Consider the following 21,385-nt stretch of genomic DNA (forward strand, 5'->3'; position numbering starts at 1 on the left):
GTGAAATATTCCTCAAAAAATTCATGAAAGCTGCTTTGTTGTTTCTTTTATTTTTAAAGAAATCAATTACATGACAGTTTTTTTTGTGTGTGGATCTATTATTGATCTATTATATGAAGCAGCACAACGGTTTCCAACATTGATTATAAATCAGCATATTAGAATGATTTCTGAAGGATCATGCGACACTGAAGACTAGAGTAATGATGCTGAAAATTCAGCTTTGATCACAGAAACAAATTATATTTTAAAGTATATTAAAATAGAAAACTCACAAAATAATATTTTTGATCAAATAGATACAGCTTTGATGAGCAGAAGAAACTTCTTTAAAAAACATAAAAAATCTTACTGATCCCAAACTTTTGAGTGGCAGTGTATACTCCTGTATCTAATAAAGGTGTAAGAAAATACGTTCCTTAGCTTGATGCCTTAAATTCAAACATTCCTTGAAAAAGGTAGAAAAGCTACTTTCTAGTCATCAAGTACCAAGGAACCAGCATATGGTTTAAAATGACCGTATAAGCAAAGCCAAAATGGCGATGAAAAGCATAATTTGTTGCAGACGCCACTTAGTATGAGGTTTTGTTCTTAATGCAATGTCATTCATAAGTGTGGCTTAAGTGTCCTAATTCTTTCTGGTGAAGTCAGAAACCACTGTTTCATGTAATAACCTCTTAATCGGGCTCTTCAACTTTCCTGCACAGGGTGAGTGATATACGGCAGCACTTTAAAATCTATTTGGTTTGTAAAAAAGTGTGCATTAAACCATAGCACAAGTACAAACGACATGCTCATCATACACTGCATTTCTAATTAACTCAGCCAAGCAGAGGCTAACGCATTTTTACAGATGCTGTGGAGAGTGTCAGCGACCGAATTCAATGAAAGGCACTATAAGCGAATCTTAATGATCGCATGAGCTGGTAAGATCAGCTCAGTGTGACGCCGTCGTCTCCATAACTCATCTAATTGATCAACCTGCATGTCCACTTCATCCCACTCCACATTATCATATTTCTGCAGTGTTGGTGTCAGCTTTATTACATGTTGCCCCTCCCTGATCTCACCCAAATCCTCCATTAAAACTCCCAATGACACGCTACACAAATGATCTTGAGCTGTAACTGAATGGGAGGTTTTTCTTTATGTACCGACTAAATGGCTTGCTGATCAGGAATGTGTTCATGAGCTTGTTTGTGTTTGCTGTTGTAACTGAAGCATCGAGAGGATGTGGGTCTGTGGCTCATGTCCAAATAGTCTGTTCCAAGATTTGGCTCTCAGTGTAATTTGAAGAGGTTAGAATTGGAAGGAGTGCAGCCATTAGATATTAAATCTCGCTAGTAAGAGGCTTATCATCAGGATGAGAGAAATGTGTGTCCATTTTTGCCTCACTATCATTGATTAAGATGGTATCAAATGTGTTACTTAGCACATAAATCATTGCCTAATGGGTTATTATTCTTTTTAGCTAAGAATAAGCCAATTAGAAGATGCTTTTTAAGTGAACAATTGGATCAAAGTAAGGTTTAGTTCCAATGTCAGAAGCACAGTTCTAGTAGTGCGTCCTCAAACCATGTGGTTTGTTGAGGAGAGTGGCTTGTTTTCTCAATTTTCATTTGGAGGATCATAGAAACTGGCAAAATAAATACAGAAATAAATAACAGGGAACACCTTAGTAAATGTATAGCAACACTACTCTTGCACAAGTAAGCACCAATCACATTTTCTTCAAAAATTGCACAAATATAAGCGTTTAAATCTAAAACCAATAAAGTCAACAAATGTATTTTTACTTTGCTACTGTATTAAGCACTTTTTCAAGTATCTGTAATTTATTTTGGTATACTTTTTCTTCACTACATTCCAAAGTATAATACTAAAGAAATCGACACCTGCTCTGAGATGTGATTATATTCAATTAACCTGTTGAATTGATTCACAAATCATGAACCAATTCTAACTGAATGATGCATATGCAAATTGGACAGATCCAATTTGTGAACTGAATATGCTGAAAAAGCAAGCCGCCCGTTGTATGAAATGCTTGAATGTGGATTTCAGGTCAAAAGTATAAATAACGTTAAAATGATGCAAAATAATGCCCATGCATCTTCCCTGCTGCTGTAGCAGTTTAAAAATAATACGACTAGTATGTTTGCAATTAGTATTAACTTACAATGCTAACACATTTTGCCCAATGTGACGTCTATTTTTATATTGTACAGTGTGATTATACTATTTGTCAACACACATTTTGTTATTCATTTTAAAATACTAAATGGTATATTTTGCTATTTTCACTTGTTTGCATTGTATTTGAATTATCAGTAACTCAAACTGATATATTAGTATTGTTTTGTATCAGTATCATTGCAAATGATTGCATGTGGACCTGATTTGTGTACTTCGTCAACCACTGATAATAATTAAATTTAATATAACTAAAGCTGTGTAAATTAAATCTAAAGGTTTTGAAAATGTGTGCAATGGCCATTTCTTTCACACCAATATACATGTTTTTCTTTTCTTTTCTGTTTTTTTGCTTAAAAAAGGAAAAGCTCCTTTAATTAACCAGTGCTCCGTCACTTGCACCTGATTAATGTGGCTTTCCAATCGAGTGAACTTTTGTTCTTGTTTTCGGCCGTGTTATCGCACGACTCCACCAGCACTCCATCAATCTTTAATCTCTCAGGACAGTGCAGCAGCAACACAATCTTTAGACAGATTTGCTGTGAAAAAACAAGATAAGCCTTCAAAGAGGAGAAGGCAGAACTTCCTGCCCTGAACTGAAACAAAAAGGCACGACGGATGGAGAAACAACGATAAAGCAAAGTTTGTGTTTCGTGACATTTTTCGGCCCCATTAGCCAGCCTGTGTAAAACAGACTGCTGTTTCCAAGATAAGAGCCTCAGCGCTTCAAAACAACATACCCGCGGTCAAACCACAGGAGCACGATGGGAGCTGTGTCACCACACACACACACACAAAAGCTCTGCGTAAATGAAGGATGCGGGTCCCTACGTGCTGGGCAGTAAATGTTACCGTCTGAAAGAATGGGGTCTAGGGGTGGTCACAAACGGCTGACTAATTGATAAGCAAGGTCGATGAACTGAGATTTGTTCTGTTTTGGTGGCGATGCTTTAATTAGCATGCTGACAGCGTTCTGGGTTTAAGCTGATGGGGGGCTTCAGTCTGCACTTTTGATCTCAGCCCTCCAAAAACTCTGCGATGGACTGAGCTATCAATTCCCTTAAAAACTGGTGATTATTTGATCATGATGCAGTAGGTGATCTTTCTCTGGCTTGCACTTCATTTCACTAATCTGAATTCTCACCATTCTAGAGAATTCACAAAATAAAATGCAACCAGATATGAAATAGGTGTGGGTGATATACGGGTAGACACAATTAAACGGTAGCAATTTAGGACTATCGTCTCTATAGCGGTTACATGTTCACTTGACGTTGTTGTGCTATGTGGTCATGAATAGTAATCGTTTAATTAAACAACAAAAGAGAAAAAAAATCACTACTCTTGACTAAATCACTTTTGTAACTTTAATAAGAAATATTTAATTTACAAAGTGAAGAATATGTTGTGTTAATATATTTGATTACTTTATACAATGTATGAAAGCATTTATTTTGTATTTGTTCTACCATAGTCTTTTTGTCCTATTGCTTGTAATTAGTTCCTTATTCTCATTTAATTGCAGACTGTTTACTTCAGCGAGCTTGTTTTTTTTTATTTATTTTTTTTTATTTAGGCTAGCATTTGTTTGTTTGTTTTTTTGTGATAATGACACTGGTGACAAGAATTATGAAATAATTGTTAATAATTGAAATAATGAAAAATAATTCTATTGTATCAAACATTTTGATTACACAAAGACCTTATTTAAAGCAAAAAATAACTATATAGAGATATAGATCATTAGATCTAACATTGTATAGATTGAACATTTCGAGACCCCTGTGTTTCAGACCGAATGCCTTTCTGTGTGAAGTTTGTATGTTCTCCCTGTGTTAGTGTGGGTTTACACTGGGTACTCCAGTTTCCTCCCACAGCCCAAAGACATACAGGTTACAACGTTAAATTGTTCCCACTTCCCACTTCCCATAACACCCAATGTACTTGTTACATCATAAGAGGAATGGCATCTACGCTAATATTAGTCTGTTTCTTTCTTATTCCGAGGTCACCATAGCCACCAGATCCAGTCCGTATCCAGATCAGATGGTCACTGCAGTCACCCGGATCCAGTCTGCATCAAGACCAGATGGTGGATCAGGACCTAGAATCGACCTCTACAGCCTTGAATGTCAGCGGAGATCAGGACAACTAGACAAATCTCCAATGAAGACCTTGTCACCTACATGGCCATCGGCACAAGACGGTGGGAACCAGACGAGTCCTCTGCACAATCTGACTTGGCTGCAGCCTGGAATTAAACTGCTGGTTTTGTCTGACCAGAGGTGAACTGGCCCCCCAACTGAGCCTGGTTTCTCCTGTTTTTTTACTCTCCATTTCTGTCACAGATGGAGTTTTGGTTCTTTGCCGCTGTCGCCTCTGGCTTGCTTAGTTGGGGACACTTAATTTGTAGCGATTTCGTCAACTTCATTGCACAGATACTATTTGAACTGAACTGAGCTGCACAATGACATCACTGAATTCAATGATTCAACGAACTGCCTTTAACTGAAAATTTAGCGTTTACTGTTGTCCTTTTGCATTACTACACACTATTTTCCTATTTAATACTGTAAAGCTGCTTTGACACAATCTGTATTGTTAAAAGCACATAAAAGCATATAAATAAAGGTGACTTGACTCAAGAAACATTTCTTATCATTGTCTCACAAATAGTTGTACGTCTTAATATTTTTTTGGAAAGTGTGATAAATTTTTGTTAATGGTCTTTGGATGTCAACGCCAATAGCCTTGTTGGCAGCGCGCCGACATACAGCGCTGTTGTGCTACGGGCGTCCCGAGTTCAAATCCCTAATTAAGGAACTTTCTCTATCCTGCCCCCTCTCTCCCAATTTGCTTCCTGTCAGCTCTTATCTGCACTATCATAATAAAAGCAAAAACACCAAAAACAAATCTTAAAAAAAATGATTATTGGTTGAATATAAATCTTTTGTAACATCTTAAAAGAGTATGCTGTCGATTTTAATTAATTCATGCTGAATACTGAAATATTTAAAAAATCTGACCGTATGCTTTTGAACAGAAGTGCAAATATGATAAGAAAAATTAGGGTCAGGTGAACCAGAAAAATCTCAGTTATGCAGGTCTTACAATTAGTTGACTAGTTGTTCAGGTGACCCACAGACCAGCTGGTTTTGAAATATATAGTTTCGCAAACCTCTAATGGGGAGCAACGTGTAAATAGTTTAGAATCAAGAGAGTTTTTAATTCCAAATCATAGTCTTCTCGCAACTAGTTAACTTAAATGAATTGGTTCAAGTTCTCCACATTAGACTACACACAGAGAATACTTCATTACATTGAGGCAACCTTAGGGTTTACAGTGCACTCCAAGCGCACCGACTGCAATAATCTACAAACCCATTACACATAAACACAGACAACTGAGCATCTGGTGAGAGAGAAAGAGAGTCAGAGAAAGAACGAGTGAAACAGCAGGTGAAAATGAGGGTTGCAGAAGTGGCGCTCTCAGAAACGGCTCTCTCACCAGAGAGATTCATACAATCTGCCACGGAGAGAAAAAAACACACACGCGTAGACACAGAGAGAGTGCTGCACTCCACACACGGGTAAAAACACTCTCTCACAGAGAAAAAAAAAAAAAATTTCTGCAGCGCTACCACAACCACAACTGTGGGACGAGAGAGGAAAATGAATGACCTCCCAAAATAGGAACAAAACAAAAACATTTTAAAGTGATAGCTCACCCAAAAATGTACATTCAGTCATCGTTTACTCGCCCTCATGTTGTTCCAAACCTGTATAACAGTCTTCCTGTTTACAATGACTTTTCATTCTTTTTACATCACAACGGATGTGAACTGAAGACTTCAAGCTTCAAAATTGACATAGAAGTGTCTTACAAGTGTTTTTTATGACTTATATGCCTGGTCTACTGAAGTCATGACAGCTTTGTTTGAGGAACACACAGAAAGTGCACCTACAATCTGTTTAGTGTCATAAAAGTGAATTTGTGAACTGTGTTACTAATTTATGAATTAATCATTCAGATAGGTTTTGTGAACAGCTTATATGTTGCTCTGTTACTCACAAAAAAGTATCGTATGACTACAACAAACTAGGAACAGTATTATAATGCTTTTGCCTTTTTTGAAGCTTAAAAACCTGAGTCACTATTTTTTGTAATTAAAAGAAAAAGAGCGACCGAAACATTCTTCACAATTTCTCTTTTTGTGTTTCACAGAAAAATGAAAATCATACAAGTTCATAACAATATGATGTCAATGCCAATTTTTGGGTGAAATATGATGAGTGGTTCTCAACTGGTATGTCTTTTCTGATGGGGTTGCAAACAGAAGTGAAAATGCAATGTTAAATTCAAATAACAACATAATTGTGCATAGTTTGTGTAGAAAAATAAACAATCTTATCAACTTTTAAGAGGGAGGAGAAAGCACTTCCCAAATCTCTTTACTATTGACATCAAAGTCTGTGTGACTAATCAAACTATACGGTATTTCAGCACACATTCATCTCTAACTTTGTAGAAGCCAGCCAAATTTAATAGATGCCAATATGAGCAGCTTACACAACATGCCATCATCCTGAAAACCATGGTCAAAACTAAGCAAGGTAAAATAAAAGCGGAAATTTAGTTTTGGGCTCAACTGTTGAGTCCCAACTTGATGTCCAATGCAAAGTTCTGAAGCAAAACCAGTTGAGAACCACCTGAGAAGCACTGTGGTCCAATGCAAGACAGAAAAGTACAGAAGAGTAGGTGGATAAAGAACAGAGTCTCACCAGTCCGGTGGCAAAAAACACGGCGAGCAGAGCTAGACATGCTCCCATGACGATGAGCAACAGGAACACGATGAGTGGATGCTGCTGGCTCATACGGTAGTAGGACTCGTATACCCAGTCCGGAGACTTCAGCCCCCCAGACGACGCCACCATGTCCTCCGGACCCTCCAGCAGGTACGCCGTCTGTTGGAACATGAGGTCCGTCTGGACCCCGGAGCCTTCGTCTTCGTCCTCTTCCTCTTGCTGCTGCCGTTCTGGCTCGTCCTCCTCTGTAAGAGTGCTCAACTGCGGCGGGTGGGACAGATGCGTCCCGCGCCAGGGCAGGAGAGAGAGCGCTGCCGCACGCAGCATTCTCCAGCCAACATGATGAACTGAGCAGCGGAGAGCGACTGAGACACGCACGAGAGAGCGTGTGAGAGGAGGAGGAGGAGAGAGAGACGGAGAGAGAGAGAGAGAGAGAGAGAGAGTGTGTGTGTGTTTGTTTGACAGAGTGCGAGCTCTTAGTACTACTGACTTTGTAGAGTCTGTGTCGGAGAGAGGAAGAGAAAGTCTTTAAAAGAATGTGAAGGGAAGAGAAGAGGAAAAGGGAGGAGAGAGGAAAGGGAGTGGTGGGCTTGACAGAGATCCAGCAGGCGCAGTATAATGTCTGCTATGCAGCGCGTGGCAGGTTCAATGATATGAGTTAATCAGAGATGACTGATTAGACACCCAGAGGAAAATGTGTCGCTCAGACGTTGCCCTTTCATAGCTCAGGAGACTTTTGCATGGTTATGCTTCACTGAAGTATCAACTCTGATTCTTCAGATATTTCTTGGGTGGAATTCCTAGAGTGGAAAAAAAAAAAAAATTAAATAAATAAATGAAAAGAAATAACGTTAATATAAACAAATCTACATCTAAACATTGTATATAATATAATAATATAAAATTCCTTAGATAATGACATAAATTATATATATATATAGTATCTTAGGTGGAAACAAACATAATATAAATAAAAAATATAAAATCCCTTGTGTAGTATATAGTAAATAAGTAATTCTATATTACAATCTTCATACCTATATTACATATATATATAATATAGGTATGAAGTTTATTTGCAAAAACAGATAACTTTAAAAAAAAAAAAAAAAATGTTTTTTGAAAATTATGTTGTCACAGTTTCGCTGCCAGAAGGAACACAGAGCCATGGATCAAACGAACAGTCTTTATTAATATCCAGAACAAAGGGTTATCCACACTTGGGAACAGGAGAAACACACAAACACAGACTGGACAGACTGGGGCTTAAATGCACAGACTAACGAGGGACTAATCACCAGACACACCTGAACCAAATGACATAATACAAGGGAGAAACTGGGTCACAGAACACATGGGGAGCAAAAACACAACAAAACAGTCCAGGGGCGTGACATTTCAACCGGGGATGGGGGAGCGGGCAGACAGATTCCAGGGCGGTGATGAAGGAGGGAGGAGCCAGGGAGGAGAAAGGAGGGAGCCGGAACAGGAGGAGCCTAGCGGGACCCAGGCCACAGCCATAACAGTGGCCCAAGGTGGAGCCGATGGAGGGAGGAGCCATGGAGGAGCAATGGCCGCCGACTCCAGGGGGCCGACCATCGGTGGCGGAGCAGGTGGTGGAGGAGCCCGAGGCTGAGATGGAGAGCCAACGAGCCAGGGGGATGCCGAGGATCCGGGGGCCAGGGTGGAGCCAAGGGCTCTGGCGACCGAGGCCGAGGAGGAGATCCGGAGAGGAGCCGGAGCGACTGAGGATTGAGGAGGAGCCGAGGGGATGAAGGAGCCTGAGGGACGAAGGGACAAGGCGCAGACGAAAGAGTGGATTCCTGAGGTGCAGGATGGTCGATGCCAGACCAAGGTGGAGCCAGAGGGACGAGGGAGCCCGGCAGAGCTGGTGGATCGACGGGTGACGGTGGAGGCAAGGGAGCTAGGAGCCAAGGTGGAGCCACTGGGTCAACGGGCTGAGGCGGAGTCCGGGCCTCGGAGGCTTGAGGCGGAGGTGAGGGATACTCAAACCACGGCGGTGTTGGAGGATGGCAGTCCCGAAGAGCTCGCACTGCATAGATGGTGAGCTGAGGGTGAGTAGAGAGGGTGCTAGACAACAGCGGTGGAGGAGGCAGGAGCGGACAGGTGGGTGGTCATTCGTGAGCCTCCGGGCTCAAAGCCCACTCCCGGCTGGACCCGGGGACAGGAGACGAAGGAGGGCTGGATGGGACCAGCGGGGACGATGGAGAGAGGAGAGGGGGCAGGTCGATCTCCAGATCAGTTTCCCAGTCTATCAGGTCCCCTTCTAAGTCCAGCAGCCCCAGATGTACAATCAGCTAAGCCGTGGTGCAGGGGGAAGAGCTCCACTCCACGCTCACGGCTTGCTCCCTCGCGGGGGGGCATGGTCGCTGGCTCTTGCACCCGGTCTGACGGAATCGGCTCTGCCTCCAGGGCAATCCTCCGTTCAGTTGCTCGACATTGCGCTGGCTCGCAGATTGCGGCAGGAATTGGTTCTCTGTCATCGGTGGGCTCGGGCTGATGCTCCGCACCACGGGGAGTTGGTGGGCTGGGCTCTGGGTCTGGAGTGGTTCATCCTCGGGAGAGACGGTGAGGGGCGATCCGTTTCTCGCCAGAATCCACTCCACAAACGCAGCGATCGCTCCCCCTGCTCCAGCAGGAGGAGGAGGAATTCCGGGCGAAGGAGGGCATACATAAGGGAAACACTATGGAAACAAAACACTGAGGAAAAAACAGAAACAAAAACAGAGGGAACACACGGAGGTAACCGTATTCGGTCGGGTCTTCTGTCACAGTTTCGCTGCTGGAAGGAACATGGTGCCATGGATTAAACAAACAGCCTTTACTAATATCCAGAACAAAGGGTTATCCACACTTGGAAACAGGAGAGACACACGAACACAGACTGGACAGACTGGGGCTTAAATGCACAGACTAACGTGGGACTAATCACCAGACACACCTGAACCAAATGACATAATACAAGGGAGAAACTGGGTCACGGAACTCATGGGGAGCAAAAACACAACAAAACAGTCCAGGGGCGTGACAGTTATCATGCTTTTATTGTGTTAGTGAGCTGTTTTTTTTTAAAAGTTATTTTTTAACCTAGTCAAAATAACCAAACTGCAGTTTGATTGAGATTAATTGGAATGCACAATTAATGATTTCTGAGAAATGTTAAAAACGGAGTCATCTGTTTTTGCAAGTGAACTCTTCATATATATATATATATATATATATAACAATTATGATAGTCGTTGAAAAATAAATAAACCATACTATTAATAAACTACAACCATTAATATAAATCACATTTAAAAATAAATAATAAAAAAAATAATACCTAGTATATGTAAGACAATTTGGTCTTGGAAGAATTTGATTAAAAATGTTTTAGTTCATACTGATGAACTTCTGATTTCAGACTTTTGAGAACCTTGGCACAGAAAAATCTAACTTGAAACTCTAGGAGACAAATATGAGATTTAAGAAAGAGTTTCTGCCTCAGAGTAAAACAATAATAATAATAAAATAAAGTGAATTATGATTTGTTTCTTAACATTGAGGCTTTAGATAAGTTTTGTATCTCACAATTTTGACTTTATATACAAAACAACTAAATATTTTTTTAAACTTTTTCCTCACAATTACTTTTTAATACGTTGGCTTCCAATTAGATCTATTTCTCAGGAATAAAAGCTCAGAAGCAGCAGCCATACACTAAAGCCTCCATTTGCTCGATATAATCTCACCTGCATATGCAGTCTAGGAGAAACAATGGGGGTATTAAAGAGATCTCCTTCATTTTCCTTTCCTATGGGGAGATATTTACAATAATAACAGCATTAATGAATGAAAAAACAAAGACAACAGACTGGTTGAGAAGAAAGGAGAGGAAACAGGAAACATGATAAACATTTCCTTGTAGCTCCAAGATCCTTGTTGGTCCTGTAATAACATTCCTGTCAAGGTTTAGCTTTAAAGTGAAGCTGTCTTTGCTCACCTCGCAACCCAACCTATACTTTGCTTCTGATTTTCGAGGCAGCTAATGCTTAGGAATAATGGATAGGGACTTGACAGAAGATGCAGGAACATGTCGTACTTGTTAAAATCACCGTCACCAGCTGTTGCTCTTTTACCTGCGAGTCTCTCAGAAGACTCTCTTTATGTACTAAGTAATCCTGTTGTATTCCAGAAGGTCTTGTGAAGCTGCGAGGGGTGACTGTGATTACACTCTCCAGAGGTAATTAGACAATAAATTGTCTGCTTCAGTTGAGTCAGCAGCCGCGCTGGTCAAGAGCTCTGTGAAGAGAGAAACTCCCAGATCTTCTCAAGTCGATGCCGCACTTGCAAAAGAAAGACACAGCTTGTTCAAATAACATGAACATTATTGAAACGTCTTTCACCTTATTAATAACAAAGCAGTCATTATAGCTGCCCACCAGCACTGTTACGAGAGACACTTGAGGTGAGAGTGCACTTGTGGGTGAAATCATGGCAATCAGTGATTAAACATTCAACTGAAGACAGCTGAAGGGAATAATTCAAAACTGAATTATTGAATCAAATAATACAGGACTATATTCCATATGCTCATTTCCCCCCTTGAAATGAAACAAAAAAATAGAGGGATATAAGGATAATAGATCAAAGAGAAATCAGATCTGGTCTTGAGGCCCTGAAGCGATGACCTGTAGAAATGACAATGTGCCGTCACCTATTCAAGAAAAGTTGGATGTCAGAACCCACTAAACCTACAGGAATGAAAACAAATGCAAATTTGACTCTACGCATGACAGGTAATCATATCTATAATAGGCTATTTAAATTCATGTCATCCATATTAGACTGTTGTGGCATGGTGGATAAAGCTCATCGAAGATAAGCCCGGAAATTTATGCAAAATTTGAGCCTTGCACCTTTCTTCAGAGGGTTTTTCTCTTTGAAATGTGTACTGAAATTAACTTAGGATACATATTACCATTCAAAAGCTGATGTTGTGATTTTTAAAGAAGTCTCTTATGCTCACCAAGCCTCCATTTAATTGAATAAAAATACAGCAAAAACAGTAATATTGTGAAATATTACAATTTAAAATAACAGCTTTCTATTTGAATATATTTAAAAATGTGATGCAAAGCTGATTTTTCACCATCATTACTCCAGTCTTCAGTGTCACATGAAGTCATTCTAATATACTGATTTGCTGCTCAAGAAACATTTCTGATTATTATCAATGTTGAAAAAAGTGTTGCTTAATAATTTTGTGGAAATTGTAAAAAAATAAATATTGGAGAAGTTTAAAAGAACAGCATTTATTTGAACTATAAATCTTTTGTAACAGATCTTCACTGTCACTTTAGATTCATCACTACTGAATAAAAGTATTAATTTCTTCAAAATAAATAAATCATACAAAAAATCTTACTGACCTCAAACTATTGAATGGTAGGGTTTACTAACATACTCATCCTTGCTCCTTGTCTAATTTGCTTGCACTGTCCTCCAAAACATCTGCTTGTTGTTGTCAGCCAAATCGCCAAGCCAGAGAGGACCTGAAGCATTGAGCTGAAATACTGAGACGATCTAAGTTACGCCCTTTTTTTTTTTTTGCTTCACCACCTTGGATCCCCATATGGAGTCCAAGTCTGAGGCTTATGTTCACATGAAACACATGCGAAGCAATGCACAGTTGAAAATAGGCATAAAAGACCCTCGTTAGACAGCCTCCATTAAAGCGGTTCTGGCCTAATGGCAGTGCGAGACTGTGGCACTCTGCTGAATTTTGAGTCTGTCCAGTGAAATGGGTTGATGATCTCATTAGATGTGCACATCTGAAGAGCTCCACAGCCACACAAATGCATGTATACATACGCTCTCTGAATTTAATGGACAAAGCCAGCCAGTGCAACCTGAAGCATGACCTTCGTTTGCTGGTGCAATCCTCATCTTATTCAAGTGCATGAGGCATCATCAGTAATCTCTAGCCTCCAGTAATGGAGGTGACATCTCTACATTGCTTGAAGCTCACTGTTGCCATGTTGTGTGGTATTATCATCAATAGACTTTGATTGGAGAGCTTACAAGCCAAATTGTTGTCCTACTGAGCATTGACAAGTCTGGATCCTGACTATCTGGAACACAACACCTGCGTCTCAAAGATCCCATTAAATCAATGGATATTGAGTCTTTTAGTTATGCTACCATTCAAAAGTTTGTAGAATGTTATAATGTTTCTGAAAAGACATCTCACACTCACAATGGCTGCATTTATTTGATCAACATTGTGAAATGTTATTGAAATCTAAAATAACTATTTTTTCAAACTTTGTTTTATTCAAATTTAAATTTATTCTATTAAAAAAATAAAAAAAGTTTTATCAATGTTGAAAACAGTTCTGGAAACTGTTACATTTTTTCAGGATACTCTGATGAATGGAAAGTTTAAAAGAATGACATTTATTTAAATAGAAATCTTATGTAACATCCTAAAATTATCTTTAAAAACTTAAAACGTTGAGAATTTTAACGATTTAGCAAACCTACTGCTTCAACAGGAAATATATCAACACAGGAAAGAAAACGGCACTTGCCAGAAGATTTCATGCATTTTTTTCCCTCCTGTGATTCCAAACACTGATGACTTTTTTTATTCTGTGGAACAAAATAAAATTATATTTTAAGAACCTTCACACAGATTTTATCCATACAAATGCTATAGAAAAAAAAAAAAACACATATACAAACAAAAAAAACTTTAAAATTGTTCATACAACTACATTTCAAGCTTGTGTAAGGAACAGACTAAAATTTCCCCTGCACTGAACCATTAACTTGAGAATACCTGTGGACCGAGGACCACAGAGACAAGGATAACCTTCAAAATGACAGTCTTCAATAAACTCTAACAGGGCCAGACAAGGCAAGGCTGAGACACACAGGAACATAACAAGTAGACCAGACGAAAAGGAACTAAACAGGCAGGAACTAAATACACAGAATAATTAAACACACACAGCTGAACAGAATCATAATCAAACTAAACAAGGACAGGAAAAAGACCATATAAGGACACATGAGGGCGGGAAACACACGACACAGGACTGACAACCTGCATATTTGAGCTGAAATCAGCTTTCTAAATGAATCAGTCTGATTCATTGTTTAGTATGTGTAAACAACTGGTTTATTTAAAAGAACAGCTCAAAAGAACTATTAATTCACTGATATGCTTCACAAGTTCAATTCACTGACTCCAGTCACACCTGCTTTTGAGTAAACAGCTACGTGTCATGGAAGATTATCAGTAAATAATGACTTAAATTTATAAATAATGATATTTTCCCACTTACATAACGCTATTGTCTCTTTTCAGAAGACTTCAAATACTGGGAATAAGAGATATGGACTACACTGAGAAAAAGAGAAAAGAGTTTGATTTACTTTGGAACTATTCTCACTTATAACTTAAGTAATTGAAAGTTGAAAGACTGAAATAGTATTTTATTGTAAAATACACAAAAGTACACAAACCTTTCATTTTTCATTTGCAACTTAGAAAAATACAGTGTACGTTTATGGTATTTATGGTTTATGTAGAGCTGCATAAACATTCTAAATTTTTCTAAATATTATAAATATAAATATTCATAAATCTTCCTTTTGTGTTCCACAGAAAAAAAATAACAACATACACGGTTGTTAGGACATGGGGATGAGTCAATGATGACAGAATGTTACTTTTTGAGTGAACTTCTACTTGAAAGCAGCAGCAGGGGGTTTAAATCATTAAGGGAGGCACAGCACCATCTCTGGCGAGGTTTGAAAGTCTAACTTCTAACTCATGTTCTTTAATACTTCAGTCCCTGCTCGAGTCTTCCATCTCAGTAATAATCTGTCTGAAGAGCCTCTTATCTGCAAGGACAGACTGCAGGCATCTCAAGATGCTCAAACCAGAATCTGCCTGTAATCTCACATACCAAATCATTACTGGTTATTACTAGTCGCCGCACGAAGCGTCCTCTCGATATGGACAGAAAGCCCTCATGAAAGCGAAAAGGTCAATGAAGCCAATCTTTCAGGATCCATACAAATGTCAACCACAGGTCAAGAGGCCAATTTCACAGCCAGCTAAAAAGTTCAAGCCATTGTTAAACTGGCCAGTGTTGAAGCTGAGAACGGCTGGAAACGATCGCACCATCCGATTGGTGGGTTTAGGACATTTTGAAGACGTAAAAGAGGTAGGTATCTCCAACCTTCTCAACAAAGAGCCAAAAATAGACCTTAAACAGGCCAACAAGACAACATGCAGAGGGAGGATGCGGAATGGAGTTAATGGGCCGGGCGGCAGGAATTTTAACTGCAGAGCATTTTGTCGACAGATCATTTTGTTTGTCATACACACCTTTGGTAATTTGGACATTTCCCAGTGTGTTTATTTCATTTCTTCCTGTAACTGTGAAGTGATGCATAACATCTGCTGGGTGGGGATGACAGAATGAGAGCAGGGAACAAAGAAACGACTCTCAGTATGTGTGTGATAATATATTAGCCTTCTCGTATATGTGCATATTCTGTTGCGCACACATTTTAGATGTTCAATGTCAGCCTTACACAGTGAGGCTCTCTCAAGTCGGTAACATCACGGGTTGTTTCTCACGGGCCTGTAATGCCCATTAAAGCTCTACATGCACTAATGCACCAATTAATTTAAAATCTGACCAGCCTTAAACTTTTGTACCTTCCTTTAAAATAGGCCCATATGCACGGACGAGCACATCTGCTTGAGAATTTGGCTTAGAGGAGCAAATTGCATTCCCTGGGTCACTCACTAACCCCTAATACCATTAAGTTTGCTTCAGTTGATGTTTCCTCCTGATTTCACATCATGTTTTGATGTAACATGTTTGTTGTAATTGGGTAATTTGATGCAATTTACCATGGGTTATGCATTTGTGTTTATGTTTCAAAATTAACTACGTACTCTAAAACAATGTGGAAGGAAAACAATGCCGTTTTTAATTTCACATATACGATAACAGGATTCCTGACCGTGACTGGCCGCAAATGAGACTATTGTAAAAATTTGCAACAGTCATTTCAAATCTGGCTGCTATTGGCAATACCCGACAAAGCTTATGTGGTTTTATCAAACTTCAACTCCCAAGGTGGACTAAGGGTCCTGATATGCTCACATTCACAGTGGAGTTCACAGCATTTAAGGGGTAAAAAGAAGTTGGAAATATCTTTGCAATGGTATACTTTTAGCAAACGTCCTTTAAAGTCACAATGCTTATAACCTAGTCCTAGACTAAAATATGAATCTGAGCTGTTTCAACAGAAACAAACTTGCACTGATTGATCTTAAAACATGTCCTTGTTTTATCTCAAGATGCACACCAGTAATGCTTTTTTCTAAGGCATGTTTATAAAAATTACTTAAATGTCCTAATTAAACTATAGCCTAATCCTGGCTTAGGCTAAACCCTGTCTATGAAACTGGGCCAAAGAGTCACAAACCTGCTTGTGAATTAGCATCCTGAATCAGACTCACTCAGTCAGTAAATGGTTACTGAGTTATCGACTGACTCCCTTACTAAAGTGTGATTCATTTTTGGTTATGTCTGATTTAAAATAAACCAGGAACCTTTGCTGAGATTTATACTTTAGGCTTCTGAGACTTCAGTCTCTGATAGTTGTGTATATTAAAAAATACATATTATAGAGTTTCATTGTAATGAATTAATAACGGTATTCCAATAAATAAATAAATAAAATACTGTTTAGCATTTTTAACAAAGAGAAATGTTATTTAGGATATTAAAACTGTTATGTCAAAACAACACAACAATTACTTACAAAATAGGGGAAGAATTAGGCACTAAGCTAATCTAATATATTTCATATAAAATACTATACTAATATTAATATTTAACATGGGTTATGCCTCAATGTTTATATTTCCACATAAACTAGACTCTAAGGAAAGTAGTAATCATACACAATCAAATACAATATAATATAAAGTCACACATCATGTATATTTATATTTCTAAATAAACTAGTTTATTAATTTAATATAGGCCTAATCAAATATGTAATATTTAACATAGGTTTATACTTCAATGTTTATGTTTCTAAATAAACTAGACTTTAAAGGGAAGTAGGAGGAAATTGAATATTAGATAATATTCGCATAAATTTATATAAAATTAAATATAATATAACATTTAACATGGGATATTCGATGTTTATGTTTCTAAATAAACTAGACGTTAAAGTAGGAGGAAATGTAATATTAGATAATGTTCGCATAAATTAATATAATCAAACGTAATATAATATTTAACATGGGTTATAAGTCAATGTTTGTTTCTAAATAAACTAGATTCTGAAGGAAAGTAGGAGGAAATGTATGTTACATAATATTCAAGTAATAAAATAAAATATAACATTTACCATGGTTTATGTGCTAGTGTTCATATTTCTAAAACTAGACTCAAAATGTAATATTATATAACAGTCACACAATATAATCAAATATAATACAGGACATTGGGTTATGCATCAATGTTTATGTTTCTAAATAAACTAGACTCCAAAGAAAAGTAGGAGGAAACTTATTACATAATATTCACATAATATATTACACAAACAAACCACCACAAGTCCACCCCTCTGTGTAAAATCAAGTATGCGTATATAAAGCCAAAGTTAAAATATTTGCCTCCATGGCAACAAGCTAGAAGTAGGCTAATTCGTATCAGGGAGCAAAAGAAGCAACTTCCCGACATCTCCTGCGAGAACCTCTTTTGTCTTTGGCTTGCAGCGGTGGCGTAACGAGGGAGAATTAATTGGATTCTCTCGAGGCAAGTTTCCTGACTCTTTTCACCCCTTATGTCAGTGATACTGAGTAACAACAGTGATGGCGTATCAGGATGGATGGTGGTTTTGTTGAACATGTAATTGGGGTGTCATCAGTTAATTAGGGGCTGCTTTGTGTTTTATCCCCACAGCCAAAAATACGTTGCAATTATACGTCACAGCGAACACGTCTAGACTCGAAAAGACTTATCTTTCCGTACCTGCACCGATAGATAAGAGCCTTTCAATAAATCTTTGAAGATATGGCCTAGTTGCCATATAAGTCTCCTCCTCATCAACGTCTGGTTCATTAAGCGAGGTCCACTGTCAGAGGAGAAAGAATTACAAGTGACAGGAGCATATTGAGCCCAACCCAAAACTCATTTCGCTCCAAAAAAAGGGAACTGCTCTCTTTTCAAAGGAAACAAGTGCAGCCATAAAATATAATCAATACGGTTACACTTTGTGTGACAACGTTCAAAAATAGACATGATGGCAGAACGATGAGAAAGGACATTTTAATGAAGTTATATAAATTGTTTCCCAGCCGCAGGCTTCAGCGTACTCTGAAAAATAGAGCAGTTTAACAATCTGCCCGGCGTGAGGAAACCTTCATCTTGAGCTTCTGAAGATTTGCATAGATATCTGACAACACCTCAGCACCTCAATTCCTTTGTGCAGACTTGCCGTTCACATCGTAAGCAACATGGAAAGCTGCTGGTTTCAGATGACACATCTTTTGTCATTGAGAAGTTGTGGTTTTGTGTACTGATGAGGAGAAGAGACAATGCGGTATACTGGAAATCTCGTATTTACTAAGTGTTCCAGAAAACAAGCTGTTTACAGCTTATATGGCGACGCACCGATTGTTTCACGAAGAACGATGCACGTCTATTTTTATACAAATTTCTGTGCAGAAAGGAGGCCAAATCTATCTGCATATCCAGCATTATTTCGATTTTTTTTTCCAAATACGTCTCTCAAAATAGCAACGCATATTTTATGCCTCAGCAGCCTGCGTTTCGCAGGGCTTCATTACTGCTGGAGCTGCTTGGAGGTGTTTTGGAGAAGACTTTGATTCGTCTCTCTTCCCTGTCAGCCTGGGTCCAATTGCTCAGTCCTGTGTTTGACTCTATTATCTCTCTGGAGCTTCTTCAAACATCATCTCACATCATGAGGAAGAAGCGATTTCTATCAAGTCTTTTTCTCTTAACCTTTTCCTTCTTCTTTCTTTCTCTCTCAATATATTGGGTATCTTTTTACAGACTAAAAATGTTGGGGTGCTTAGCTAGAAAGTTAACCATAAAGCCTTATTTTTTGTACAAAAAAAGTAGTGCTGTCAAACGATTAATCGCATCCAAAATAAACGTTTTTGTTTACATAATATGTGTGTGTGTACTGTATAATATATTTATTATGTACATAAAAATACAAACACACAATATATATTTTGAAAATATATTTACATGTATATATTTATATTATATATAAATATATATAACATATAAACATAACATTTTTCTTAAACATATACATGCATGTATGTGTATTTATATATACACAATAAATATACACAGTACACAGACATATATTTTGTAAGCAAAAACTTTTATTTTGGATGCGATTAATCGTTTGACCACACAGTGAAAAAAAATTGATGTGATGATAATATACCATGAAATAACATGATTCCATTTTTTTTGTCTGCCATGACATTTAATCACACTTAAGATGAATGGTAATTTCTTTTTTGATGACAGTTGTGGCTACTTTCCAGTTATATTTCAATAACAATTGGACTCCAGTTACTATGGTATGTTTTGCTTAAACTATAGTTACCATGGTACAGTTCTGTGGGTTGTCAATGTATGGAGACTCATGAACATGTAAAATGTGCACACTAAGCGAAGCTAGCAATAAACATTCACTCTAAACCCTATAAAGCCTACTGTATCATATTTGAAACACAAAAGCCGCAAAATGATCAACATGAACACAACTTTGCTGAAAAGCCAGTACACTATAAAAAGTGATAAGTTGACTTAACTTAAAAAAATTGAGGAAACCTGTTGCCTTAAAATTATTAAGTAAATAATAATAATAATAATAATAATAAAAAAAAAAAAAAGTTAAGCGAACTTGATAATTAACTTAACAGATTTTTTAAATTATCGTTTACTTAAAATTTAAGGCTACAGGTTTCCTCAATTTTTTAAAGTTAAGGCAACTTATCACTTTTTACAGTGTAGTTCACAATCGATTACATGCCTTCTGTCATCTGATTAATAGTTTACATTTCTTTTGTAAGTAAAAAGCCTTTTAGTGTAATTCTAAAAATGATCACCTTCAGGTTTTAATGTGATTTAAAAAAAAGTAAAAGTAAACATAAGAATAACATTTATACTGTTAATAATTAATCATTTACCTGATTACCAATACACCATTTTTTATTTATTTATTTTAGTGAGTATCAAAATTTATATATCAGGCTTTTGATAAACGTTTATCTCTCAGTCATCATTGTATTGCATTGCATTATAAGCTTTGACATCTATAAAACAATAGAGATCTAATCATAAAACAGAAGCATTTAAATCGTCTTAAGACATATTATTGGGAGATGTCGAGTGACAACTAATATGCATTGTTACAAAGAACTCATTGATCTACATTACACACTATCAGAGTTTCTTTTTGGCCATATAAATATCAGCATTTGCACCAAATAGCATATTTTTGCTCAGTTTGGGCCTCTGAATAAACTGAGGTGTTTTTTCCTCAAGTACTGTATGAGCCATAAAAATCTGATGTACTCAATTTTTTTTTACATTTGTTGTCTAAAGGTTCAATAAACTCTTCGAGTTCAAAATATATTTGACTTATTTCATATGTCAGGCTTTGCAGGGTAGGCTAAAAGAAACAAAATAAACCTGTTTATCCAATGTTAGCAAAAACATTCATGTTGATAATTTAATAAGCACGTAATAAATTTTATCATATTGCAGAACATCATATGTTCTCTTACAGTCTGAAGTCACCATTTCAAGCAGTAATATCACATCCAGTTTAACAGGAAAACAATACATTATTTCATCGCTTGTGATACTGTAGGCCGCGCTAATATTCGGGAAATTCACGCCGTGTGTGAAACATTGCTTTTGAACAACAGTTCAATAAGCCAACCGTTAATATTAAGCACCTTGCATTTTTAGACCAAATATTTCCGCAGTTACCTGGACCGGTTTCGTTCAGCCAACGAAAATACCTCCAAAACGACAGAGCAGCAGAAACATCGCTCGTCTTCAGCGACACAGTAGCGCTTCGCTCCCGAGTGAACCAGTGTTTTTGAACGAATCGATTAGGTGAACGATTCAGTGATTCACTTATAACCCGTGTCCAAAACCACAGTGCACTCATTCAATCCCACGCCTAAATAGTTAAGTGTTAATATTATTTAGTAGCTTCTTGGAAATGTTTTGTAGTTGTTCAAGCAATATTTTGAAACAAAAAGTTAATAGGC

At 37.8% G+C, this 21,385-nt stretch overlaps 1 protein-coding gene across 6 annotated transcripts in view; it reads right to left on the reverse strand.

Moving 5' to 3' along the window:
• Nucleotides 1–21,211, reverse strand: part of adcy2b (adenylate cyclase 2b (brain)) — an 88,224-nt gene extending 67,013 nt beyond the window's left edge. The window contains exons 1-4 of one of the 6 annotated variants that reach the window (XM_058753961.1): nt 21,099–21,211; nt 11,142–11,348; nt 10,755–10,816; nt 6,976–7,799 (exon numbers count right to left, since the gene is read on the reverse strand). In XM_058753961.1, the coding sequence (XP_058609944.1) occupies nt 6,976–7,326 (351 nt within the window). In that variant the 5' untranslated portion in view covers nt 7,327–7,799; nt 10,755–10,816; nt 11,142–11,348; nt 21,099–21,211. Of the gene's footprint in view, nt 1–6,975; nt 7,800–10,754; nt 10,817–11,141; nt 11,732–21,098 lie in introns of those variants that run through there. The other 5 variants (XR_009267331.1, XM_058753964.1, XM_058753960.1 and 2 more) reach the window with 5 other exon arrangements.
• Nucleotides 21,212–21,385: the final 174 nt, after the last annotated feature.

Source organism: Onychostoma macrolepis, chromosome 19, assembly GCF_012432095.1.
Source record: "Onychostoma macrolepis isolate SWU-2019 chromosome 19, ASM1243209v1, whole genome shotgun sequence".
In the NCBI taxonomy this organism is placed as follows: Eukaryota; Metazoa; Chordata; class Actinopteri; order Cypriniformes; family Cyprinidae; genus Onychostoma; species Onychostoma macrolepis.